This window comes from Nuphar pumila, chromosome 12 (genome assembly GCF_984573655.1).
Source record: "Nuphar pumila chromosome 12, dmNupPumi1.hap1.1, whole genome shotgun sequence".
Taxonomy (NCBI): Eukaryota; Viridiplantae; Streptophyta; class Magnoliopsida; order Nymphaeales; family Nymphaeaceae; genus Nuphar; species Nuphar pumila.
Window position 1 is genome coordinate 104,200,168 of NC_143260.1, and position 27,474 is coordinate 104,227,641.

At 42.6% G+C, this 27,474-nt stretch overlaps 1 protein-coding gene across 5 annotated transcripts in view; it reads left to right on the forward strand.

The window, feature by feature from the left end:
- Positions 1 to 27,474, forward strand: part of LOC149821428 (guanylyl cyclase 1-like) — a 145,338-nt gene that overhangs the window by 21,776 nt on the left and 96,088 nt on the right. For all 5 annotated transcript variants that reach the window (XM_089982472.1, XM_089982473.1, XM_089982470.1 and 2 more), the window contains one exon: positions 7,665 to 7,726. In XM_089982472.1, the coding sequence (XP_089838598.1) occupies positions 7,665 to 7,726 (62 nt within the window). The remainder of the gene's footprint in view (positions 1 to 7,664; positions 7,727 to 27,474) is intronic.

Here is a 27,474-nt window from a genome sequence, read left to right on the forward strand (position 1 = left end):
ATCTCAAGCAAAATGATGATGGTGTCTGGTATGTGGATTCTGGTGCTGCCGCCCATGTGACTGATGATGCAGGTAAACTCTCTAGTGCATCTCCATATTTAGCAAAAGGTTCTGTAGTTACAGGTGATGGCACTCACCACAAAATTACTCACATTGGTAATGCATATGTTTCTTTGCCGCATACTTCTCTTCCTTTACACAATGTTTTAGTCGTCCCTAATGTCAAGAAAAACATTATTTCAGTTTCTAAACTCATTGATGACTCTTCCACATCAGTTGAATTCACTCCTTCCTCTGTTTTTGTCAAGGATCCTCTCACCAAGACGATATTCGCTGAAGGAATTCGTGAAGGCAACATGTACGTCCTCAAAGAAGCTCCTCCAGTGTCCAAGTCCAGTTCATCTGTTTCTTTTCCTATCAGTCTGAATGAAGTCAATTTGACTCAAACTGATATGCCGTCCATTTGGCATAATCGATTAGGCCATTGTAGTCATTCTTTTATTTCTAGCCTTGTTAATAATGGATTGTTGCACAAATCCAGTCTGAGACCTGTTAGTGAGTCAGGCATGTGCTCAAGCTGTCAACTTTGTAAGAGTCATGCCCTTCCTTTTAATTCCATCAATAAAAGAGCTTCTAAATTGTTTGAAACGATTTACTCTGATGTTTGGGGACCAGCTCCTGTCTCATCTCCTTCCGGCAGTAGATACTATGTCATTTTTGTTGATTCTTTTTCTCGCTATACATGGATACAATTCATAAAACACAAATCTGAAGTGTTCCGTTTGTTTAGCCAATTTCATGCCCTCATCCAAAATAAATTTTCATCCAACATAGTGCATTTTCAATGTGATGGTGGTGGTGAATATTTATCATCTGAATTTACTGAATACTTGCTAAATCATGGCATCACTAGACAGATATCTTGTCCACACACACCACAGCAAAATGGCATTGCAGAACGCAAGCACCGACACATTGTAGAGACTGCCTTAAGCATGCTCCATGACACTGATCTCCCTATGACTCTATGGACTGAGGCATTTCACACGGCCGTTTATGTTATAAATCGATTGCCTTTAGCTCTTCTCGCAGGGAAATCTCCTTTATTTCTTTTGAATCATGAGCATCCTAAGTATGATGAGCTTCGGGTTTTTGGATACATTTGCTATGTTCATGTTGATTCCAGCCTCCGGAACAAACTTCAGGCTCGGGCTATAATGTGTCAGTTTGTGGGCTATGCAGACCATTATCGAGGCTATAGGTGCTATAATCCCCTAACAGGCCGTATACATATTTCAAGACATGTTGTTTTTGATGAACTCAGATTGCAGTTTCACATTTCTTTCAAGGCTATTCATGATCCAGCGTCCAGACTATATGATCCATGGTTATGTGCTAATATCTTAGGCGATGGGATTCAACCGACCACTTTTCCAGCCCCTTCTGACAGTACTCACATTGAAGCAGAAATGTCTGATACTCAGATGGCTGATCCTCCTTTAGACAGATTTTCTGGCTTGGTTTATTCTCGTCGCACTCCTGCCTCTACTACTGATTCTGTCATTGTTCCTTCTCATCCACGAAGGTCCACTCGAGCGAGACATCCCGTGGATAGATGGATAAGCTATAACACTTTCACTTTGGACTTTCAGCTTTTTATGACCAGTTTGCATAAACAAACTGAACCAAAGTGTTATTCTCAGGCCTCTCAAAATTCCCGTTGGATTGAAGCCATGAATGAAGAAATGGAAGCCTTGAATGAATGTCAAACATGGGAAGTTGTTCCACGGCCAAGGGATAAGAATGTTGTTGGGTCTAAATGGGTTTATAAAATCAAATATAAACCAGATGGCAGTATTGATAGGTATAAAGCTCGACTTGTGGCTAGAGGTTTCACTCAACAACATGGGGAAGATTATGATGAGACCTTCAGCCCTGTTGTTAAGATGAGTACCATTCGAGTTATTCTCTCTCTTGCTGTTACTTTTGGATGGTCATTACATCAACTTGATGTCAAAAATGCTTTTCTTCATGGTTTCCTCAAAGAGGACGTCTACATGGAACAACCACCAGGATATGCTACTAATGATTCTAATCTATGGGTATGCAAGTTGCATAAATCATTATATGGGTTAAAACAGGCTTCTCGTTCATGGTTTGAAAGGTTCTCCCTTCACATTCAAGAAGCTGGTTTTCAGAAGAGTGCTCTTGATCATTCTCTTTTTATCTATCACAGAGGAGGGATCACTACTTGGTTATTGATATATGTGGATGACATTGTTCTCACGGGAAATACTCCCTCTCATATCGTCCAAATCAAAGAAGTGTTAGAACAACATTTCAAAATGAAAGATCTCGGGGACCTCAGATATTTTTTGGGTGTTGAATTAGACAGGACTGAGGATTCCCTCACTCTTTCTCAACACAAGTATGCCCTTGATATTCTTACATCCTCTGGTATGTCTGATTGTAAGCCCATTAACACGCCCAGCGTTTTGCATGCAAAGTTGAACGTTTCAGATGGCAGTCCTGCATATCCTGTTCCAACCCTTTACCGCAGTATTGTTGGGAAACTTCAATATTTGACATTCACTCGGCCCGACATTGTATATGCTGTCAATCAAGTTTCCCAGTTTATGCATGCTCCCACAGACACTCATATGGAAGCTGTCAAGCGTATCTTACGTTATCTCAAGGGGACTATTGGCGATGGACTTACTTATAAACGCATGTCTCCTACTGTGGATGGTCATATTATCTCTACTTACACTGATGCTGATTGGGGAAGCGATCTTGATGAACGCCGATCTGTTTCTGGCTATTGTGTCTTTCTCAATTCTAATCTTGTCTGTTGGAGTAGTCGCAGACAACGCGCCATTGCAAAATCCAGCACAGAAGCTGAATATAGGGCCATGGCTGCTGGCACTGCCGATGCTACTTGGCTTCGTCACCTTCTTGGGGAATTATCTCTTCCTATTGCTCAATCTTCCATGCTGGTTGACAATCAAAGTGCCATTAAAATTTCATTCAATCCCATACTTCACAGTCGTACCAAGCACATTGAGATTGATCAACATTTCATTCGTCAGAAAATAGAAGATGAGGAAATCTCCCCTGCATATATACATACTTCTGAACAAGTTGCTGATCTTTTCACCAAAGGACTCACTGGATCACAGTTTTGGCATTTGAAGAACAAGTTGGGCATGATGAAAACTCATGCACAACTTGAGGGGGGATGTTAGAATTGTATTTGTATCGGATATGGATCCGATATTGGATCCATATCCGAGCGTATGCTTTCCCCATGCTTGGGCGGTGGCATACTTGTAATCCTGTATATTTTTCATGTATTTTGTTCAGTAGTGTTAGATCCTATATATATCTTATTAAGAGAGGGTCACGATACTTTTAACGTGCCCTACTTTCCATTTTGGCATCCTCCTCCTCTCCCCCTCTCCTCTCTTCTCTTTATTTTGTATTTTCAGATTGAAGGCTATTCTCCAAAGCTTGAAGGCGCACTATCTTGAAGCCCTTTTCAGATTCTTTCACATGTGCCAACATCAAACCAACCCGCAGGCTTGGTTATGAATTCATTCTTTGAGAATTATATGTAGGGCTACCCTGCCAAGTTATTCACAAAAGTAAATGTACTGCTTCATAACCACAATCTTTTCATCATACTCAGTTTTATTATCACTAAAATCATGGACTTCCACTTCATAGGAGTAAGACCCACATAAGGTTAATCCTTTACATTAAAGTGTTTATTAAAGTGTTTATAAACAGGGTTTGATCATTGGCACAATGTACTGTTTATTTGTGACTTTTGTTGAAATAATACGAGAATAGGTAAGTAATTCAAATTGGCAATGTAAATCACGTTGTCACAGGAAATTTTGGATGCTAGTGCTGAATCCTTTCAAGTGCTGTCAAATATAGGCAGATTACACAATATGCAGGATAACTGTAGAAAAGCTCATGGGCTTCCAAATTAACTAAACTTGATTAAGATATAGTAAACATCAATAAACTTTGCACCATTCCTTACCTAAAGTACAGAAAGAACACAATCTGCATAAAAATTATGAAAACAATATGCAGCAGTCAGCTTGTGCCCAAGAACATAACACAGAAACATGCTTATTGTAAACAGATAGAACTGGATTTCTCTTGCTGAACAAAATTCAACAGAGCAATCTATGTCAGTATCCTTGTTGCCGGAATAAGTTTCTACCAATAACCTCAACACAGATATCTAATATTGGTTATTGATCTTAAAACAGAAATTGTTTCTGTCAATGGATCTACCAAGCATAGTTACTCGGTCATTGGGACCTAACACAGATACGTCAAGGACCATTTGTAAAGTTCTAACAGGATTTTCATTTAGACTACTTCAGAAATTGCGATAAGCAATACAGGGTTTTATCCAGGATGCCAGACACAAAAGTATTATATTGCATATACTCAGCTCATAGTTTCTGTTTTATTATTTATATAAAAAGTTTACTAATAGGAACCCACAGTTCCTGATTCCCCATCTACAGATAGATCACCCCTTTTGAAACACACGGCGGCTGATTTTATCTATTGAATATACAAAACAAATAGGACTACTGTACCACGCAGGTCTGGATTTTGGTTTACAGAAACAAATTAGCAGCATGAATTCATGGCCTGTATTCTAGCAGCTCATAAAACAAAACAACCATTTCTATGAGTTTGATGAAGGCAAATCCTAAAACATGTACAACAATATATTTTTATGCACATTTTCAGGGAGACAATTCGTATTAAATATATGCCAAGCCATATAATCCGACCATCAACCACATGCATGCAGTGAGTACAAATTGCACAGAACCATAAAATAAAGCAAACACCCATCAAACAGTAGCCCAGATCTTTCCACGAAGCAAAAGAAATATAGAATCTAATGTAATATCACGCATAGATCAACTGTAGCGAGAAAAGCGAATCAGATTTAACCAAAAGGAGAAACAAAAATACAAATTAAATTTGTCTGAACACTCAGCCCATAGGCAACGAATACCCAGTCTGTATATTTTCTTTTTCTTCGTGATTTCATCGGTAATAACCAACTGCTCCTACCATGAATAGATTATCGATGACATAGTATACATCGATGCTCATACACTCAACCAAAAGCACACCACAACCATATACGTACCCAAAATCAGAGTATTTACTCATACTCAGGAATTTGTGTCTTTTCCCCTTTTTTTCAGAATCATCTAGATTGCGTTAAGAACATAAAGCCTATGTTCTAGGTCTGATTTCACGCATATCTCGATCGGAAGGTCATGGATTTTTACATTATATCACATATTTGAAACAAATACACTACAAAATCATGGCAACCCTACCTCAGAGACCGAAATCTCCAATTTTTTGATTTGGGATTCATGACAACCTAAATCCCCAAATTTTTCGATTTGGGATTTACGACAACCTAAATCCCCAGATTTGTTGATTTGGAATTTACGGCAACCTAAATCCCCAAATTTGTCGATTTGGGATTTACGACAACCCACTGCATACTTGAAAATCAGCATATACTAAAATCATAGTGAAAACCTACATTACATGCTTGCAACGCAGTACACTCGCAAAAACATAGTAAAACCCTACCTCGGAAACACGAATCCCCAATCTTTCTGTTTGATTTCCCTGACTTGCTGCCGTGACTCTAAGCGATCCCCTCGCTGCAGTAGACTCGGTGCAGCCGTGCACACCTTCCGCCCTTGATGTGCAGCAGAGAGTGGATGAGAGAACAACTCAAGGGAGAGGGAGAGAAGAAGGGGAAGGGAGATGGCGAGAGGGAGGAAGAGGGATAACGAGGTAGTGAAAGAGAGAGAGGGGCGAAATGGAAGGGAGATGGGGGTCGTGGGAGAGGTGGGTCGGTTACCCCCTCTCCACAGCGGCTGCGTAACCTCCCCCCTCCTCTGTCGTGAATGAGGGGGGGGGGTCGGTTTTTTAAAAAGAAAAACTAGGGTTCAATTGTGAATCCTCCCTCTTTTACGGGGTTTTCACCTTTTTTTTTATTTACCTTTTAACGCACCAACAGGTGCGGGTTTGGTTCGACCTAACTCGAACCTGTGACTCGCGACCCACTACAGTTGGGTCCACGGTTTGGGCTTATCCGGATCCATCCGAGGATTCGGACCAACCTTTAAATATTTAACTTATTAAATATTTAAATTTTTTAATATGACCTAATTTAAAATTACTTGGATCCAATCTCATTATTATCGATCTCCAATAACTTATTATGGATCTAAGGTCCATTGTGCTTCATAAAGCCCTTTAATAAATCCATATCTTAGGGATCCAAAGTTTTCATCATACCCTGACTTGGAACCATGGATCCAATTTAATATTTATGGATCCAAGCCAAATATTTTGGATTCCAAGCAATGTATCTCAGATCCAATTTGAAATTTTAATTGGACCCAAACCAATTTAAATCTCCGATGTCCAGGATATTTCAGACCCAAAACCAGAGTTGTGATCCACTTGACCAAAAACAACTATTAAATATCCATTTGATGTTAGCGATCCGATATCTTAGATCCGAATGAAATATCGAAGGTCCGAACTGGATATTAGGGACCCAATCATTGAAGGTCCAAATAGGATTTCCAAGATCCAAATACGAATAACAATTATAAAAATAGCTTTGGACATAAATTGCCAGTGGATTTACCTGATAAAATTCACGGGTATTACACTAAAGCTGAATATGCATTTCATAATGCTTTTCTTGAGAGTGCTGTGCTTTCACTTTCAGCTTGATGGTTGACAGTTTTTTCAGTGGATTCAGTTGTCAGATGTTCTTTTCTTCTATAATGTGTTCTCTACTGTGAGTTCCTTTCTGTAATTTTCTTTTGATATTGAGGGGATGCAGAGGTCTGTGGGAGAATGGATGAAGCATCATTTTAGAATGGTCTATCATGTGGAGATGCTTTCTGATCTCCGCTTGGTGGTACATCTGTCCGAGGGAATTCTAAAATTTAACATTATCAGTACCTTATATGTGATATATGTGCATATAGGGCAACCTTATGCTGAAATACAAAATGGCACAGATGGTGAATCTTTCCTGGGTTAGATTCTCTAGGGATGGATGGATTAGTTGAATCACTAACCTAGGCTTCCCAGGTTCCATTAAGTTTCTCTCAGGCTGTATGTGAAACAGTTATGATGTTTCTTTGGTTGGATCATTTAGGATGACATGGATTGCCTTTCTCTCACTCACCATCATATACATCACTTGATATGCCATTTATTTTTAGTTTTTTCCATCTATGTATTTCATATATGAATTTTTGTTTTCTTAAAAGTAATAGGCCAGCATCTCTCTCTCTCTCTCTCTCTCCACAACGAGGAGGTTACTCATCCTAGACCATATTGTTTTTCCAGTTAAATGGAGTTCTCTTTGAGTGATCAATAAGATGTTTTATTATCAATCTATCTTCCCTATATTGACTATGTCTAAATTCAATAGTTATTGCCTAAAATAGTAACATGTGTTCAACCACCTGTTCACTACATGAATACATCTATACACACTTCTTTGAATATCAATCAGTGTATTATTATGATGCATGATTGGTGATTTTAGAGAAAATTCTATGCAGTCGGTCTTGGTTGGAGGACTTTTGTGGCTCAGGATGTTGTGGTGGAACATCTGGTTACATAGGTATTTATTTTTCTTAGAAGATAAATTAGCAATCTTGTGAATGTTAAGCATTTTGGCAAGAAAATTCAATTTGTTCTCTTAACTCAAAATGATCATTGCTACTAGTACTTTCCAGATTTATGTTGTAGAGAATGTACTTTCTGCTCGCACTTTATTCCATGTGTACAACAGCCTTATTCAAAGATGATTCACCATGTACATGTTGGATAAAATATAATGATTGCAAATGTAAATGACCTGGACTGGGCATACCACATTCCTTATATGGTAATACTAATTTGCTGTTCTTCAGAGAACTTGCTTGGATTACCGAATAACTGTGTGTTTGTTTGTTTGTTTGTTTGTTTGTGTGTGTGTGTGTGTGTGTGTGAGAGAGAGAGAGAGAGAGAGAGAGAGAGAGAGAGAGAGAGAGAGAGAGAGAGAGAGAGAGAGAGAGAGAGAGAGTATCTGTGATACATGGTGAGACAATTCCAAAAGAAGGGTGTGGGTTATGACATTTCTTTAGGATATCCAAGATCCTCCATGCTTCATAGGAGCTAATCTGTCATGTCATCGATAGACAGCACCTATTTGTGCCCTTGCCTTGTGTTTGGTCAGATTTGATCATCAAATATTAGCTCTGGCTGTTGAGACATCCTCAACGTTGTATGCTTACTAAGGTCTAAAAGAAGTAAAAGGTAACAGACCATGTTAGAGTGGAGTAATCCTGCCTATAAAGTAGCTCTTAAACATCTACTTGGTTTAAACTATAGTACCTAAACAGAAATTAGACTATGTTAAACACATCCAATATGCTAGATCTAGCATTTGATGGCTGGATTTATGTAATCTCAAGGCAAGTGCAAAATAATTGTGGATTGATATCATTAATTTCTCTCTCTCTCTCTCTCTCTCTCTCACACACACACACACACATCCAATATGCTAGATCTAGCATTTGATGGCCTTGGCCTTCATGAACTTTGCAATGTTGGACCAAATCAGATGATTAAATAGGTCGAGAACTCATGACCAACAGTGGGCTTCTGTACAAAGTTCAAAGTGGCTTCATAATCATCAAATTCAGGCAATTTTGATATTCTTCTGACAATGTTTTCTCCCACAGTGCCTTGGATATAATTTTGAAGCAACAAATGAAAAGGTGTCCTCATACAAGTCATGCGATCATGAGGTATGAGAAGGCATAAGATTAGAGTTAGGAAGGAAAGGGTGTTCTGGAAACAATAGGAAAGAAATGTGCACAGTGGAAAAAGAGATCCAAAGATTCACTGAAATATGGAGAGAAAGCATTTGAAGGAACGGAAAATGGTAAAGGAACCATTTTTTATATTACCATGTAGAGGATAGATTGAGAAAATTTTCATATAGCATTGCTGTAGTGTACACCATAAAATTTTGTCAGATAGTAAGCTGAAAACAATACAAACCTGTAGGACAATTGGAAAAGAAGCTTTCTAAGTTGGTTGATTTAAGAAAAAATAAGAAGCCTTCTAGTTGGTTGATTTAAGAAAAAATAAGAATTGAGAAACTGGTAGATGCTAATGAAGTTGGCCCAGTTAATCAAGTCTGGATTTTTTTCCTTTTTTATTTTTTGAATAATAAATAATTGTGACGTATAATTCAAACATGTTGATGTTAGCAAGGGGAATACTTTATAAGGAGTTGGACTCGGGTCTAGACAAGTGTGGGCAATCAAACAAGGTTGTAAGTATCGTATCGTTACCCGTATTGGTCGGGCCCACATGTATCGTATAGTAAAAAAATCATAATTTTTGAATAAAAAAATTGTATAAATTTCAAAAAAATAATAAAAAATAGCAAAAATTCTAAAAAAATCATAACACATGGAACAATGATTATTTGCACAAAATACAACCATAAAATCACATATGAAGCATTTATGTCTCATTTTCATTATACACATCCTCTCAGGGCTGCCCATACTCCATTTCTACCTTATCTTTTTTTTTGTCTTTTTTTCTCTCAAACCAGTGAGTAATTGTTAGCATTGCCATTTCACAACATCCGGCAAATTCCTTGACATGCAGGTCACAACATTGAGATGTGTCCCGACTAAATAATGCTTCAGCTAAGAGATACCACCTGAAAAAATATTATGGCAATAGTTGCACTCAATTTTCAATCGGTTTTCACTCATTACTTGAGTGTCTCATTGCTATGCTAGATCATCTGATGCCATCTTCTAAAAAAAACTCAATAAGAATCCAAGAATAAGGATTTTTTTACCTTATCCCACTTCCTTCAGTGGAAAAATGATGAAAATTCACTCTTACTTGAGAAAACCGCAAAAGCCCTCTCACTTGTGCACAGATCGACCCCCAAATCGCTCTCACGACTTCTAAGTATTGGAGGAGTGTGGAGCCTGATTTCTACTTTGATATAGGTTTTCCTAGACTCCTTGTATTTAATGTAAGGAAATATGTGGAAGCACGAAAACACTAACCACTTGAAGGCTTTACAAGATTACAAACATACAAGTGCACATGCACATGTCCACTATGGGACAATACAATGATCAATAAGATATAAAAGATACACAAAAGTAAAAAATGTAGACAATCTTATTGATAAAGTGCTTTAAAAAAGCATTGAATACAAAAGGGAACAGCCCCTATATTGATACACAAAAAGGGGGATGTAGGGGACCCTTGGGAGCTCCCAAAGGAGTTGTTGGGAGCCCCCAACAACTCTATGGTCATTTTGACCATAAAGCCCCTAGGGGTCACTCAATATTACAAAAAGGAAAAAATTTAAATAAAAAAAGACAATAAAAAATATCTGTTTTAATAAAATAGTTTATTACATGAGTGAAATGACTAAAATGCCCCTTAGGGCATATACCTATATAACTAGAAATAAACACACACACACACACATATATATATATAATATGTGTATATACAATCTTAACAACCCCCCTCAAACTTACTGTTTACACCGTAAGTTTGTTGAGAAGAAAAAGGAAACGTAGGGCAGCAAGAGGTTTAGTGAAGAAGTCCACAAGTTGAAATTCTGAAGTGACAAAAGGCAACTCAATAGTTTCTCTCAGGAATTCATCACGAACATAATGGCAGTCCATCTCGATGTGCTTGGTGCGCTCATGAAAGGTGTGGTTGCTGGCAATGTAAATTACGCTTTTATTATCGCAACACATCTTCAAAGGATTGAAGGTGTCAACACTCGTATCCCTGAGAATTTTTCTTAACCATACAAGTTTCATAGTTGTAGTTGCCATAGCTCTGTATTCTGCTTCAGTAGAAGATAACGAGACTTTCTGCTGTTTCTTGCATATCCAGGCAATTAGAGAATCTCCTAAAAAAACATAGAAACCAATAGTTGAGATTCTATCATTGAGATTTCCTCCCCAATCAGCATCAGTATAAGCAAGTAAATTTAAAGATGAGGATAAAGATAAAAAGAACCTTTTAGTTATGGTATTCTTGATATATCTGACGATTCTTAATACAACACTCATGTGTACAGTTGTAGGAGTATGTTGAAACTGACTAGCAGAGTAAACAGCATGAGCGATATCTGGTCTGGTAATTGACAGATAAGTGAGAAACTCAATTAGCTATCTGTAAGGTGTGAGATCTTTGAGAAGAGTTTCATCTTCAAGTCTTAATTTAACATTCACCACTTCAGGAGTTTTCACCTTTTTATCATCTACAATGTCAGATTTAGCATATATATCTGCAGCAAGTTTCATTTGAGAAATCATGTACCCTCCGAGAGAGTATGCAACTTCGATTCCTAAAAAATATCTTAAGAATCCTAAGTCTAACATATCAAAAGTATCTTTTAACACATTTTTATCATTCCCTGTTATAATCATATCATCTACGTAAAGTAGAAGAATAACGAAAAGTCAAATTAGTCATGACATTACTGAACCTATCATACCAGGCCTTGGGAGCCTGCTTAAGACCATACAAGGCTTTTAAAAGTTTAAGAGATTTTCTTTTTTCAATGTCAAATCTCGGGGGAGGATCCATATAGACTTCTTCATTTAGTTTTTCATTAAAAAAAGCATTTTTAATATCTAATTGATATATATATGTCATTTTTTAGTTGACGCAACAACTATTAGGGTCCTAACACTAGTCATTCTAGCTACAGGTGCAAAGGTCTCCTCATAGTGAATTCCATATTCTTGTGAGTATCCTTTAGCTACTAACCTTGCTTTATATCCTTCTTGGTTTTAACTTTAAAAACCCATCGGCATCCAATAGGTTTCTTGTTGAGAGGTAGCTTAACTACCACCAAAGTTTTTGTTTTCCTAAGAGCATCTAGTTCTATGTTCATGGCTTCAATCCAATGAGGAACATTTTTAGCTTCATTATAGTGTGAAGGCTCATGGTGTGAATGTAAAGTTATTAAGCAAGTCCTATAATTAGGAGATAATGTTTCATAAGACACAAACCTATTTGGTGGAATAGATTCTCTACTAGATCTTCTAAGAGGAGTTTCTTCTATAGATTCATTGTATTGAGAATTTTTTTTTAAGGCACTAATAGGATTATTTTGCTCACGCCGGGTATAAACTTGAATATTTTTAGAAGAATTATCAATGATGTCATCACTACTTGGTGATGTTTCAATATTAGAATATTCATGATGTATATCATCTATAACTTCATAATGATTCAAAGAATCATCATTAGAATGTATATCTTTCCTTGGGGAGAGATCATACAAAAACATATAGTCGATTTCCTCCTTATCATATTCTTCAAAACTATTTTCATCTTCTAAGAATGTCACATCTTTGGAAGCATAAAGTTTGTTATTTTTAAAATCAAAGCATCTATATTCTTTTTTATTTTCACCATATCCAATGAAAACACATTCAATTGCTTTTGGAGATAACTTATCTCTTTTGTATAAAAGTACAAAGCATTTACAACAAAAAATTCGCAAGCGATTGAAGTCTGGTATTATTTTGAGAAGTTTTTCATATGGAGACATATTTTTCAAGGTGGATGATGGCATTCGATTTATTAAATAAGAGAGGTTAAAACGGCTTCAGCCCAAAAATTTTTTGGGAATATTTTTAGAAATAAGTAATGTTCTAGCGGTTTCTGCTATATGCCTATGTTTTCTTTTCGCTAGCTCATTTTGTTGTGGTGTCCCAGGGAAAGACCTTTGATGGCAAATTCCATTTAGCTTTAGATAACTTTGAAAATCATTAGATAGATATTCTCCACCCGAATCCGATCCAAGAATAAATATATTGCTTTGAAATTGATTTTTAACTTTTATGTAAAATTCTTTAAAGAAAAAAACTTTCGACTTAAGATTAAGAAAGTAGATCCATACATACCTAGTAAAATCATCAATAAAAGTCACATAATATGAGTAACCACCCTTAAACATAACGGGAGATAGACCCCATACATCCGAGTGCACCAATTCAAAAGGTCTTGTTGAGACAAAGGTTCTATTTGGAAATTGAATAGATTTCATTTTCTCAAGAATATAATTTTTGCAAATCATATTTTTTTTATTACAAAATTTATTCCCAAAAGGAAAAATATACATTTTAGAGTAGCTTGGATGTCCAAGTCTTTTATACCAAGTTTCAGTACCCTTATCTTGAACATAAGTACAAAAAGAGTTTAAAGGAAGAGACAAATAATCCATAAAGTAAAGATCCCCCTTCCTATCACCTTGCCCAATCCAATTCTCGGACTGAAGATCCTACACAAAGCAACCATTAGATGAGAAAGATATTTCACATCCATGGTCGGTAATTTGGGAAACGGAAAAAATGTTTAAATTTAGTTTGGAAACGACTCTAACTTTTGGAACAAAAAAATTTTGAAATTTTTTAGAATCCAATGTTCCTATACTCTTAATTTTTAAAAAAGTTCCATCGGCCATAGAAACACAAGATACGTTTGAATTGGTGCATACATTAGTTAAGATATTTTCATGGAGAGTCATATGAAAAGATGCTCTAGAATCTAGAATCCAAGAATACATATCGGGTGAAGATGCGGAGACAATGGCAGCACCCGACGTAGAAGAAGTTGCCTTGAGAATTTGTTGAAGTGCCATAGAAATTTGTCCAAGTATGTTTTTAAGATCTCCACTCTTGCCCTCTTCTTCCTTGGGAGGTAATTCTTCAACGGAAGCAACCTTATGCTTGAAAGTTCCATTTAACTTTGGGCAAGCGGGTTTAATGTGACCCGACTCATTACAATGATGACAAATAATCATTTTTCTCCATCCACTATAGTTATTACTATATTTACTTTGCCTCCCAAAGTGTAGAGGCTTATATGTTTTGACATGGTTGCCGGGTTTAGATACGGCCAAGACTTTGTCAAAACTCTTACTCATACCAAGACGAGTTTCTTCTTGGCTAATTTCGGCAATAGCATCTTCCAAAAGAAGAGTAGATCTATTTAGGAGAGAAGACCTAGCTTGCTCATATTCGGGATGAAGCCCAAATAGAAATTGAAAAAATCTTTCTTGTTCCATTTGTTTTTGCCTAAGTTCCACCTCTTCAGTGACAACCCATTTAGGCTCTAGGAGTGCTAATTCATCCCATAGGAGATTTAAAGCACTGCAGTAATCTTGGATACTCATTTATCCTTATTTGGTGCTCACATTTTCTTGCAAGAAATATGCTCTTGCAAGATCTTTTTGGGTATGCATACCCTTTATAAAAAACCAAGCCTCATTGGCTTTGCAAAATTTTGTAATGTTAGCACATACCTTGAGTTTCACGTTGTTCATGAACCATGCAAGAATTTTTGCATGGTTACTCTCCCAATCTTTCACTTGTTTATGATGATCTTCGATAACCTTGGTGCAAGCATCTCCCTCTAGGGCTTTCTCTTGACCTCTTTCTATCTTTGTGAGCTTGAGTTGGGGTTCGAGAATTGTACCCATCACATAACCCCAAAGCTTTTTCCTTTTAAGATTGTTTTTCATAATACTATGGCTCTGATACCATGTAAGGAAATATGCGGAAGCACGAAAACACTAACCAGTTGAAGGCTTTACAAGATTACAAACATACAAGTGCACATGCACAAGTCCCATAAGATATAAAAGATACACACGAAATAAAAAATGTAGACAATCTTATTGATAAAGTGCTTCAAAAAAGCATTGAATACAAGGGGGAACAACCCTATATATACACAAAAAGGGGGAAGTAGGGGACCCTTGAGAGCTCACAAAGGAGATGTTGGGAGCTCCCAACGGTCATATATATGACCATTGGGAGCCCCCAACGACTCTATGGTCGTTTTGACCATAGAGCCCCTAGGGGTCCCTCAATATTACAAAAAGAAAAAATTTTAAATAAAAAACAATTATTTTACTAAAACAGTTTATTACATGAGTGAAATGACTAAAATGCCCTTTTAGGGCATATACCTATATAACTAGAAATAAACATATATATAATATATGTGTATATACAATCTTAACACTTAAAAGGGCAATCTGTATTTTGTAAGGTATGTGTGTTAATCTCAATCTTAATAGTGGATCTCAGTGTGGTCGTGGACATAGGAAACTATTGTCAAACCACGTAAAATACTTGTTCTTTGTGCGGTTGATTTCTGTAAAACCCCAATTAAAAAAAAAAAAATCTGTTTGGACCCGGGCCGAGTCGGGTCCGGACCCGACCCAGGCCCCTTTTTATTTAGGGTTTTAAAAAAACCCGAGCAGTCGGGCGCCGCAACCCCCCTTCTCCCCCCCTGCGTTTTCGGGCTGGATAGGGAAACCCATCGAGGGTTTCCCCATTCAGGTGCCCCCCCCTGCGCCTTTAAGAGAGAGGTTCTAGGGCGAGGGGAGTCTCGCCTCCCTCTCGCAGCCCTCGTCCCTCCCCCTCCACGCCGGTCTTCTCCTTGCTGCGCACGCCGCCGACGTCGGCCACCACTCCCAGGTACGCCGTTCTCTTCTCTTCTCCTCCCTCTTCTTTTCCTCACCCCCCCTCTCTGTCACCTCGTCGGGAGGCCAGCAGGCTGCGCACAGCCCCTGCCGTGCCCTCCTGCCTCTCCGGTAATCACCGGAGGGCCGACAGGTGGCCTGCAAGGCCCCTGTCGTCCCCTCTTCCCTCTGGGGGTGCGCCGGAGTGCCGGCAGGGGACCAATGGCCCCTGCGACACTCCCTCACCTCTGTGGGTGACAGGGAAACTGACGGGAGGTCGGTTTCCCTCCCTGTCACCCCCACCCCGGTCTCTCTTTCGGCAGGGGTCAGTTCCCCTGCCACCTTTCGACCACCTTTAGGCAGGGGCAATGCCCCTGCCGCTTCTTGGTTTTTCGGCAGGCGGGGGCTCGCCCCGCTGCCTCTTGTGTTCTGGCGCGCAGGGGTAGTGCCCCTGCCGCCTTCCTGTTTAGGCTGGCAGGGGCAATGCCCCTGCCGCCCTTTATTTTGTTAGGCTGGCAGGGGCAATGCCCCTGTCGCCCTTTATTTTGTTGGGCTGGCAGGGGCTCAACCCCCTGCCGCCCTCTGGCTTCTGGGAGGGCAGGGAATACCCCCCTGCCGCTCTTGACCCTGCGGCTCCGCGATTTTTGACTGGCAGGGGTCGAGGCCCTTGCCATTTGTAGGTGTTTCTGGCAGGGGCCGAGGCCCCTGCCATCTCTTGATTCGTCAGGCAGGGGTTGGGGCCCCTGCCATTCCTCATTTTCGACAGGCAGGGGCTGGGGCCCTTGCCATTTCTTCATTTTTGTCAGGCAAGGGCCAGGGCCCTTGCCATTCTGTTTGTACCAGGCAGGGGCCGAGGCCCTGCCTTTCCCTATTCTTGGGGTAGGGGCCGAGACCCCTGCCATGCGTGACCTGTTTGGCTGGGGCAAGGGCCCTGCCCTTCGCGTTTTGTCATGCAGGGGCCAAGGCCCTTGCCATTCGCTATTATTGTCAGTCAGGGGCCTAGGCCCCTGCCATTCCCTATTTCGTCAGGCAAGGGCCAAGGGCCCTGCCTTTTATTGTTCTGTCTCGAAGGGGCCGGTATCCCCGGTCACTTAATCCTACCCTTGCTCCCGTCGCACCATTTAATTAAATTATCATTATTGAATACTCACCCTGTTGCAGACCTCGCATCGGAAACCCTCCGCTCTGGCTCCGCGGCCCGAGCCTCGTATCATCTACACGCGTAGACGCACGCAGCTGCACGACATCCCGAGGTAGGGGAAAGTCGCACGATGGGTTTGTAAGAATGAATTAAAATTATAAGGATTTTGTGATAGAATAGTTTATTTGGCATGCATTCTCACTCGTAGAAATCCCTAACTGGTGATTGTCTGTGTTGTGTTTCTGCATCTGTATTCTTTTGAAATTTCATACTTATTGTTGAAGCTCTACGAGTAGACTCATTGCTAGAAAGACCTTATTCCTGTATGTTCGCCTGGCTCACTGTTATAAGTTACTATAAATGCCTTATTGATTATTGCCTGATGAATCTTGGAGGTGACTTCTTGATTCTTAGTATTCGAGCATGCCAAGCATAATATAGACATTTATAAAACCTTGTGATAGGCTATCTATCAAGAACCCACAAATTTACTTTGGTAATTAGACCTGAAGAAAAGTATGATACAATAGTACGGGAGGTCATTCAGTACCTCAAAGTGATTAAGAAATTCCTTATTGATATCCATGAGATGATACCGGCCTCCCCAGGCCCCTCTGCTCAGAGAGCAATTCATGTTATGTATGAACCAAAAGAATCATAAACCATTATGCTGCCCTCTCATCGTAGTTGTACCTCTGGGAAGGTACGATCGTACTTTTGGACAAGTACATCCCATGTGGGTTACGATGGTGGGATGATGAGGTTGTGGCAACCTCGATGAATGCTATTAGCAAAAAGCTGAGATCACATAAAATGGTGACCATTTCGCCTTCACAGGCAAGATGCTCGAGTGGGTCTAATGGACCAGTGCATGTAGGATGGGACGGCGGTTAAGAAACCCCCGTCGTACCCATCCGATCTTCACGGTTCATCAAGGGAGAGGATGGATGGTACAAAGACTCCGATGGACAGGTTGTTAACAACCACCCCACGAGCAAAAGACTCGGTTTTCCCCAGTCATCGGAGTTAGGGGAATTGGGATTACCATAAATTATCCTAGGTGGTAATTCCCAGGCACTTCTGCAGAAGTTGGATGCATCCATGGGGCACGAATGCCTTTGGGGATTTACTCTCTTGGTCACTGACCGTCCCCTTAGGAGCGGACTCAGTCAGCCATCCGGGTTAATGAAAACACCTGACATAATAAACCCCCGGATCGGTCTCGGCTGTTTCTACGTTTCGCGTCTGTGCGTACCCACAGGCCAGTTAATATCAGAACTTAAAGAATATATTCAGGAATAAATATAGATGACTGAGACTTACACTGTTTCTCTTTGCACTTATTACATTTGCTAGAATAGACTACAACTGCTTTAATTGCTTAAATATCATAACTGTTGATCTCATGAATGTCCTGTTTTATTTTCATTCTACTTATCTGTTCGTGCACCTACTAGTTTGTTATGAAACTGACCCATTTCATGGGCAGGTGAGGAGTAGGACTTCACTGGCGGCCGATGGCGTGGTGCAACGTGGATCAAGATTCATTTTCTTTCTGCTGGCGGCTTGGCTCTGGGACTTTTTGGAGTTTTTCTTAGATTTATAGAACTTTGGAATAAAAGACCCATTTTGTAATAAACTGCAGATTTTAATCGATTGCCTTATTTCTTAAATTCCTTTAAGATGTGGTACATGTGAATGATGGTTTTTCAGCTAACGTACCCAGGATTGTTGACTTGTGTCCCTTTCTAAATGTCTTCCGCTGTTGTTTTTAAATATTAAACTTTAAATCTTTGAAAGGTTTTTCGATAAGGTTTTCGAAATCACAAGTCGAAATTTTGGGGCGTTACAACTTGGTATCAGAGCCAGATCAGAAAGAAGTGAATCTTGACTATTGAGCATCCCATCGCGCTGTAAGTAAATCTTTGATATTTCATAGCATGTTTAGACTAAATGATATTCTTGTTTTATTCGTAGTACCGTTGGATATATGGATCCAGTTACTGGTTCTAATGGTATTCGCGGTAGGAGCACGCGTAGTGTACGTGGCCGTTCCGTAAGGGGGAGGGGCGGACGTGAGATGTTCGGGGCTGGTTACTGGGCTAACCGCCCTCCTCTACCCATTTTTACGGATGAGCAAGGCTTCGCACTACCGATCGCCTACCAGATACACTTGGCAGCAGCGTGGGCTGAAGTGCATGCTCGAGAAGGTGGTTTTGCGCCTTCACACATTCAGGTGCACCATCAGACACCACAGGAGTCATCGGGAGATTTTGTTCCCCCTGAGTTAACAGAGGAGTGTGGTTTCTGCGGAGAAACAGGCCACACCATGGATGATTGCTTCCACAAGGCTGAGCATGACGACAAGATCGCAATTTCGACTGCCGGCGAGCAACCGCCACCTCCGGCAGACCCAGTGGGCGGTGTATCACCCACATATACACCTGCGACGGATTCTTCAGATTATAGTCTTGGCTCACCGGAATATACTCCGGCGACGCCTCTTTACGGGCAGGAGCCCTCCTACGATGAGTCACTTCCCTTCACCCCTAAGCGCAGATTCAGGCGCACAGGCAATAGAAGGGAATATCTTAGGAAGTATTCTAGTCGTCCCTAAGGGGAGGTAGCACGCACCCAGTTTTGTTGGAGTCTGTGAACTTATTTATAACTGCGGAATATAACTTTTGCTTATGTACCAGCACAGCTGGATTCTAAATATTTGACTCTCGGAATAAAGATCTATGTTATTGCCTTTGTTTCTATACTTATGCCTACTGGTACGTCTTTAGTGTTTTTGACTTTAATCTTGGTTGCTTTTTAAGGATGGCGGGAAACTCAAGCCACAGCATGACCGATGAGTTGCGTGAACAGAGGGGATTCATGATGGATACCCTCAACTCCTTAGCTGAGGCGATTCGTAACCAGGGTCGCCCCCATCAGGATCCGGGTTCCCTTGCTGGGAATGCACCAACCGCCACATATGAAAAATTTCTGAAGCTGGACCCTCCTACTTTCTCTGGCAAGGTTGATCCTGACTTGGCGGAGAGTTGGGTTAAAGAGGTGGAACGGGTGTTCCAAGTGTTGTCCGTTCCTGAGGATAAGAAGACGATGTTCGGGTCCTTTCGTTTGAAGGACGATGCTCGCGAATGGTGGGACACTACGCGGGAGGTGCAGTTTCCGGGTGCTGAGGTGATTCCGTGGGAGGCCTTCCGAAGGGTTTTTCTCGGAAACTATTTCCCTCCTCATGCGAGGGAAAAGAAGGTGGAATTTCTGGAGTTGTGCCAAGGAAGCTTAAGTTTGAACGAATATATCGCCAAATTTCAACGGTTGGAGCGCTATTGTCCTCACCTATTCGAGGATGATCATGAGCGGGCCGGGAAGTTTATTCGCGGACTGAAGGAAGGACTCAGGCATAGGGTTCTCACCAGCATGCCCGCGACTTTTTCTGCAGCAGTAGCAGCAGCCACCCTACTGAACGAGGATTGGGAGCGTTCAAAAAGTGTGCAAGCCAAGAAGTCAACCGCGTCAGGTGGTGAGCAGAAGAAGACATTTTCCGGCGGCCCAGGGCAACGACCACCTTTTCCAGTGAAGGCTGAAGCAGGGAAGAAACAATTTCCTCCAGCAAAACGCCAGCGACAACAGGGCCCTCCACCGCCCAGGCAACCGTCGAGTGATAACTGCCCCAGGTGCAAGAGGCCTCATGTGGGACAATCTTGTCCGCGGGACACTGGCGGATGCCTGTACTGTGGCAAGATGGGCCATTTCATACGCGACTGCCGGAAGAAAGCAGCAGATGACCTCAAGCGAACCGGCAACGTATCTCAGCCTCCTCGACCACCTCATCAGCAACAACAGCGAGCACAACCAAGCAGTGGCAGAGAGCCGGGTCGAGTTTATGCAGCCACGGTCGATCAATTGACCAAAGGGGATCTCGTTCAAGGTACCATTCTTGTTGCTGATCAAGCAGCTTTTGCACTCTTTGATTGTGGTGCCACACATTCGTTTGTTTCAGAAAAATTCGTAAAACAATTGCATATAACGGTAAAAACGCTTGATAATGCATTAGACGTGTATAACCCCGTTGGGAAGAACACGGTTTGCACCACTTTCATACCTGAATTGGACGTAGTTGTGGTAGAGCGGCACTTGCCTGCTTGTGCTATCCTGCTGGAGATGACTGAATTTGACGTCATCCTAGGCATGGATTGGTTGCACAAGTATCATGCCAAGATCTTTTGCCGTGATGGCAAGATCGTTTTATCACCTCCAAGCTCTTCGAGAGTAGAATTCAGAATTCCCAGACCTGTTCGAGCAAGCCCGATGATCTCGGCACTTAAGGCACAGAACTTCTTGCGGAAGGGATGCACTGCCTTTTTGGTTAGTGTTATCCTGTCAGATCCAATGCCCATTCCCATCAGTGAGCTTGATATTGTTCGCGATTACCCCGACGTTTTTCCTAAAGAGCTGTCAGGACTTCCACCGTCTCGTGAGGTAGAATTCAATATTGAATTGCTACCAGGTACGACACCAATCTCCAAAGCACCCTACAGAATGGCACCAGCTGAGCTTGAGGAGCTGAAGAAGCAGTTGCAGGAGTTGTTGGATCAGGGATTCATTCGCCCCAGCGTTTCTCCTTGGGGAGCTCCTGTGCTCTTCGTGAAGAAGAAGGACGGGACCTTGCGGTTGTGTATCGACTATCGAATGCTCAACCAGGCCACAATAAAAAACAAGTACCCATTGCCGCGTATCGAAGACTTGTTCGATCAGTTGCAGAAGGCCAAGGTTTTCTCGAAAATCGATCTTAGGTCTGGATATCATCAACTCAGAATTAAGAATGAGGATATTCCCAAGACGGCCTTTCGGACGAGATACGGACATTACGAGTTCACAGTCATGCCGTTCGGACTGACCAATGCCCCCGCAACTTTCATGGACTTGATGAATAGGGTGTTCAAGCCATTTTTGGACACCTTCGTGATCGTGTTCATCGACGACATCTTGGTGTACTCAGAAAGTCGAGAACAACATCGAGAGCACCTAACAGTTGTGTTGGAGACCTTGCGAAAGGAACGTTTGTATGCCAAGTTCTCTAAATGTAAATTCTGGCTCGAGGAAGTCATGTTTTTGGGACACATTATTTCTAAGGAAGGAGTGTCCGTGGACCCTGCAAAGGTGGAGGTTGTACTTGGTTGGCAGCAACCAAAGAACGCGCGTGATATCAGAAGTTTCCTTGGACTAGCGGGTTACTACAGAAGATTCATTCAGGATTTTTCTAAAATTGCGTTACCCTTGACGAAGTTGCTGAAGAAAGAGACTAAATTCTTATGGGACGAGAAGTGCGAGGCGAGTTTTCAGTTGTTGAAGGAACGACTTACCAGTGCTCCTATTTTGACCTTACCTTCTGGTAAGGGCGGGTTCGTGATTTATATTGATGCCTCTGGGTCAGGCCTAGGGGCCGTGCTGATGCAGAATGGGAAGGTGATCGCTTACGCTTCTCGACAACTTAAAATCCACGAGAAGAACTACCCAACTCACGATTTAGAGTTAGCGGCAGTGGTGTTCGCACTGAAGATATGGAGACATTACTTGTACGGGGAGCAGTTTGAAGCATTCACCGATCATAAGAGCCTTAAGTACCTATTTTCGCAGAAGGAATTGAACATGAGACAACGACGTTGGCTTGAATTCCTCAAGGATTACGACTTCACCCTCTCCTACCACCCAGGAAAGGCGAACGTTGTGGCTGACGCCCTCAGCCGCAAAGCACCGGAAAGTTTGATAAATGCTTTATTTGCTGGATGGAGGTTGGTCGAAGACCTAACCTCATGGGAACCTTTCGCAATCACTCAAGGTTCAATCGGTTTATCCCACCTTGTTGCTCAACCTGAGCTACTAGCGAGAATCATCAATGGGCAGAAGACGGATGCGCGCTACGAGAAGTTGAAGGCTCAAGCGGTATTGGTAGATACACCTTTTCGTCTGAAGGAGGATGGAAGTCTATGGTTGAGGGAGCGCCTTTGGGTTCCTGACGACCCGATTCTTCGAGATGAAATTTTGGCGGAGGCCCACAAGTCTAGATACACCATTCACCCGGGTAGCACGAAGATGTTCAAAGACCTACAACGCAGTTATTGGTGGAGCGGTATGAAGCGAGACGTGGCTGAGTATGTCTCGAAGTGTTTAACGTGTCAGCAAATCAAGATCGAGCACCAGAGACCCGGTGGGGTCATGCAGCAGATAGAGATCCCTCTATGGAAGTGGGAAGATGTTACCATGGACTTTATAGTCGGTCTTTCGAGGACGCGGAGGAAGCATGACGCGATTTGGGTGATCATCGATAGACTCACCAAGTCGGCTCATTTCCTACCTATCTGTCTCAACCAATCGTTAGATAGTCTCGCTGATCTCTATGTTAGAGAGATTGTGAGATTGCACGGTGTTCCAGTCTCGATTATCTCCGATCGTGATCCTAGATTCACTTCAAGGTTTTGGGGTCAACTTCAGTTGGCGTTGGGCACAAAGTTGAAGTTCAGCACTGCGTTTCACCCTCAGACTGACGGGCAGTCGGAACGTACGATTCAAACCTTGGAAGACATGCTTCGAGCCTGTATGATGGACTGGAAGGGAGAGTGGGATTCCCACATCAGTCTGGCGGAGTTCGCGTATAACAACAGCTATCATGCGAGCATCGGGATGGCCCCATACGAAGCTTTATATGGGAGGCCATGTCGATCACCTGTTTACTGGGACGAGGTTGGCGAACGAAGTTTGGAGGCACCTATAGTCTTGCAACACTATACTCAACAAGTGCAGATGATTCGAGAACGACTCCGTACCGCTCAGAGTCGGCAGAAAAGCTATGCAGATAGACGCCGACGAGAGCTTGTCTTCGATATTGGCGAGATGGTTTTTGTTAAGGTATCTCCGACGAAGAGCGTATTTCGGTTCGGGAAAAAGGGAAAGCTGAGTCCTAGATACGTCGGACCGTTCGAAATCCTGGAGCGAATTGGAGAAGCAGCTTATCGCGTGGCGTTACCTCCGCAGTATGCTCAGATCCATAATGTTTTTCACGTATCCATGTTGAGGAAGTATGTCCACGATCCATCGCATATCATTCATTATGATGATGTGGACATTAGAAGGGACTTGACATTCGAAGAAAGACCAGTGGAGATCGTCGACCGTCGTGACCAAGTGCTTAGATCAAAGACCATTTCCTTTGTAAAGATTCGGTGGCAACATCATGGAATTGACGAATGTACTTGGGAACCTGAGAACGATATTAGGGAAAAATATCCTGACCTGTATTTTGATTCTTCAAGGTAATAGATATTTCGCGGACGAAATTCTTTTAAGAGGGGTAGGATGTAAAACCCCAATTAAAAAAAAAAAAAATCTGTTTGGACCCGGGCCGGGTCGGGTCCGGACCCGACCCGGGCCCCTTTTTATTTAGGGTTTTAAAAAAACCCGAGCAGTCGGGTGCCGCAACCCCCCTTCTCCCCCCCTGCGTTTTCGGGCTGGATAGGGAAACCCATCGAGGGTTTCCCCATTCAGGTGCCCCCCCCTGCGCCTTTAAGAGAGAGGTTCTAGGGCGAGGGGAGTCTCGCCTCCCTCTCGCAGCCCTCGTCCCTCCCCCTCCACGCCGGTCTTCTCCTTGCTGCGCACGCCGTCGACCACCACTCCCAGGTACGCCGTTCTCTTCTCTTCTCCTCTTCTTTTCCTCACCCCCCCCCCCTCTCTGTCACCTCGTCGGGAGGCCAGCAGGCTGCGCACAGCCCCTGTCGTGCCCTCCTGCCTCTCCGGTAATCACCGGAGGGCCGACAGGTGGCCTGCAAGGCCCCTGTCGTCCCCTCTTCCCTCTGGGGGTGCGCCGGAGTGCCGGCAGGGGACCAATGGCCCCTGCGACACTCCCTCACCTCTGTGGGTGACAGGGAAACTGACGGGAGGTCGGTTTCCCTCCCTGTCACCCCCACCCCGGTCTCTCTTTCGGCAGGGGTCAGTTCCCCTACCACCTTTCGACCACCTTTAGGCAGGGGCAATGCCCCTGCCGCTTCTTGTTTTTTCGGCAAGCGGGGGCTCGCCCCGCTGCCTCTTGTGTTCTGGCGCGCAGGGGTAGTGCCCCTGTCGCCCTTTATTTTGTTAGGCTGGCAGGGGCAATGCCCCTGTCGCCCTTTATTTTGTTAGGCTGGCAGGGGCAATGCCCCTGTCGCCCTTTATTTTGTTGGGCTGGCAGGGGCTCACCCCCCTGCCGCCCTTTGGCTTCTGGGAGGGCAGGGAATACCCCCCTGCCGCTCTTGACCCTGCGGCTCCGCGATTTTTGACTGGCAGGGGTCGAGGCCCCTGCCATTTGTAGGTGTTTCTGGCAGGGGCCGAGGCCCCTGCCATCTCTTGATTCGTCAGGCAGGGGCTGGGGCCCCTGCCATTCCTCATTTTCGACAGGCAGGGGCTGGGGCCCTTGCCATTTCTTCATTTTTGTCAGGCAAGGGCCAGGGCCCTTGCCATTCTGTTTGTACCAGGCAGGGGCCAAGGCCCTGCCTTTCCCTATTCTTGGGGTAGGGGCCGAGACCCCTGCCATGCGTGACCTGTTTGGCTGGGGCAAGGGCCCTGCCCTTCGCGTTTTGTCATGCAGGGGCCAAGGCCCTTGCCATTCGGTATTATTGTCAGTCAGGGGCCTAGGCCCCTGCCATTCCCTATTTCGTCAGGCAAGGGCCGAGGGCCCTGCCTTTTATTGTTCTGTCTGGAAGGGGCCGGTATCCCCGGTCACTTAATCCTACCCTTGCTCCCGTCGCACCATTTAATTAAATTATCATTATTGAATACTCACCCTGTTGCAGACCTCGCATCGGAAACCCTCCGCTCTGGCTCCGCGGCCCGAGCTTCGTATCATCTACACGCGTAGACGCACGCAGCTGCACGACATCCCGAGGTAGGGGAAAGTCGCACGATGGGTTTGTAAGAATGAATTAAAATTATAAGGATTTTGTGATAGAATAGTTTATTTGGCATGCATTCTCACTCGTAGAAATCCCTAACTGGTGATTGTCTGTGTTGTGTTTCTGCATCTGTATTCTTTTGAAATTTCATACTTATTGTTGAAGCTCTACGAGTAAACTCATTGCTAGAAAGACCTTATTCCTGTATGTTCGCCTGGCTCACTGTTATAAGTTACTATAAATGCCTTATTGATTATTGTCTGATGAATCTTGGAGGTGACTTCTTGATTCTTAGTATTCGAGCATGCCAAGCATAATATAGACATTTATAAAACCTTGTGATAGGCTATCTATCAAGAACCCACAAATTTACTTTGGTAATTAGACCTGAAGAAAAGTATGATACAATAGTACGGGAGGTCATTCAGTACCTCAAAGTGATTAAGAAATTCCTTATTGATATCCATGAGATGATACCGGCCTCCCCAGGCCCCTCTGCTCAGAGAGCAATTCATGTTATGTATGAACCAAAAGAATCATAAACCATTATGCTGCCCTCTCATCGTAGTTGTACCTCTGGGAAGGTACGATCGTACTTTTGGACAAGTACATCCCATGTGGGTTACGATGGTGGGATGATGAGGTTGTGGCAACCTCGATGAATGCTATTAGCAAAAAGCTGAGATCACATAAAATGGTGACCATTTCGCCTTCACAGGCAAGATGCTCGAGTGGGTCTAATGGACCAGTGCATGTAGGATGGGACGGCGGTTAAGAAACCCCCGTCGTACCCATCCGATCTTCACGGTTCATCAAGGGAGAGGATGGATGGTACAAAGACTCCGATGGACAGGTTGTTAACAACCACCCCACGAGCAAAAGACTCGGTTTTCCCCAGTCATCGGAGTTAGGGGAATTGGGATTACCATAAATTATCCTAGGTGGTAATTCCCAGGCACTTCTGCAGAAGTTGGATGCATCCATGGGGCACGAATGCCTTTGGGGATTTACTCTCTTGGTCACTGACCGTCCCCTTAGGAGCGGACTCAGTCAGCCATCCGGGTTAATGAAAACACCTGACATAATAAACCCCCGGATCGGTCTCGGCTGTTTCTACGTTTCGCGTCTGTGCGTACCCACAGGCCAGTTAATATCAGAACTTAAAGAATATATTCAGGAATAAATATAGATGACTGAGACTTACACTGTTTCTCTTTGCACTTATTACATTTGCTAGAATAGACTACAACTGCTTTAATTGCTTAAATATCATAACTGTTGATCTCATGAATGTCCTGTTTTATTTTCATTCTACTTATCTGTTCGTGCACCTACTAGTTTGTTATGAAACTGACCCATTTCATGGGCAGGTGAGGAGTAGGACTTCACTGGCGGCCGATGGCGTGGTGCAACGTGGATCAAGATTCATTTTCTTTCTGCTGGCGGCTTGGCTCTGGGACTTTTTGGAGTTTTTCTTAGATTTATAGAACTTTGGAATAAAAGACCCATTTTGTAATAAACTGTAGATTTTAATCGATTGCCTTATTTCTTAAATTCCTTTAAGATGTGGTACATGTGAATGATGGTTTTTCAGCTAACGTACCCAGGATTGTTGACTTGTGTCCCTTTCTAAATGTCTTCCGCTGTTGTTTTTAAATATTAAACTTTAAATCTTTGAAAGGTTTTTCGATAAGGTTTTCGAAATCACAAGTCGAAATTTTGGGGCGTTACAATTTCTTTCCCTTCTTCCCATTTTTGTTTAT